This window comes from Trypanosoma equiperdum (genome assembly GCF_001457755.1).
Source record: "Trypanosoma equiperdum strain OVI genome assembly, contig: ctg_1647, whole genome shotgun sequence".
NCBI classification, from domain to species: domain Eukaryota; phylum Euglenozoa; class Kinetoplastea; order Trypanosomatida; family Trypanosomatidae; genus Trypanosoma; species Trypanosoma equiperdum.
Window position 1 is genome coordinate 3,844 of NW_027123668.1, and position 750 is coordinate 4,593.

At 53.1% G+C, this 750-nt stretch overlaps 1 protein-coding gene across 1 annotated transcript; it reads right to left on the reverse strand.

Annotated features, from left to right (window-relative positions):
• Positions 1 to 175: 175 nt before the first annotated feature.
• On the reverse strand, positions 176 to 511 carry TEOVI_000476800 (uncharacterized protein; the record flags this gene model as incomplete). The annotated part of the gene is made up of 1 exon (XM_067222522.1): positions 176 to 511. One exon carries the CDS (start codon positions 509 to 511, stop codon positions 176 to 178), a length of 336 nt encoding a protein of 111 aa, XP_067078623.1.
• Between the last annotated feature and the right edge of the window lie 239 nt (positions 512 to 750).

A 750-nucleotide genomic window follows, 5' to 3' on the forward strand; every position in this document is an offset into this window, starting at 1 on the left:
TTATTGTATTCCGTCTATGCCTTTTTTTGTTTTGAAGACCTTTGTGTGGTCGATGCAGGTGAAGTTCGAGCTGCCGCAGTGTATGCTTTTGGTTTTGCCTATGTATACTGCCATGTCGGCTGCTCCGTATAATTGTCGGCTAGTATGCCGTAAAATGCCGGTATCGCCTCTGCTGCTACGCTTTCTGCGCTGGCATTGGTTGGAGCGGTCCCGCATTTGTCTGTAAGCTCTGCCAGGATCCCGGTTTTGAGGTTTGCGTCGCCCATGGCTGTCGCGGTGCCGGGGGTTCCGAAGCATTGGTTGCCTGAGGCTTCAGAACAGAGACAGACCATGTCCAGTGCGATTGAAGCTCCTCGTTTGTCGTCGCTGTCGTTGCCGCACGTTGTAGCTTTGGCGACAGTGGCCGCCAGATTTTTGCAGGGCAGCGTTGTTGGCTAAGCCGTGAAGGGTTCGCTGCAAAGGGCTGCTTTCGCCGCTGCTTGTGCCGCCTGGACCGCCCGTTTTCCCGCATAGGTTGGCTCTATGCTGTTGCCTAGGAACGAAGCTAATGCTGCTTCCGCTGCTACTCTCGCCAGTCTCTTTCCCCTCCGCATGTTGTGCGCTTTGATGGATCTTTCCATGTCTTTTATCCAGCCAGTAAGGCTGTTTTTGGTGTTATTCCTGACTGTGGTCAAATACGGCCACATGGCTGACCAGTCTGCTGTCTTCATTTTTTCGCTGAGCGCTTTCTTGAAGTCTGCCCGAGTTTTA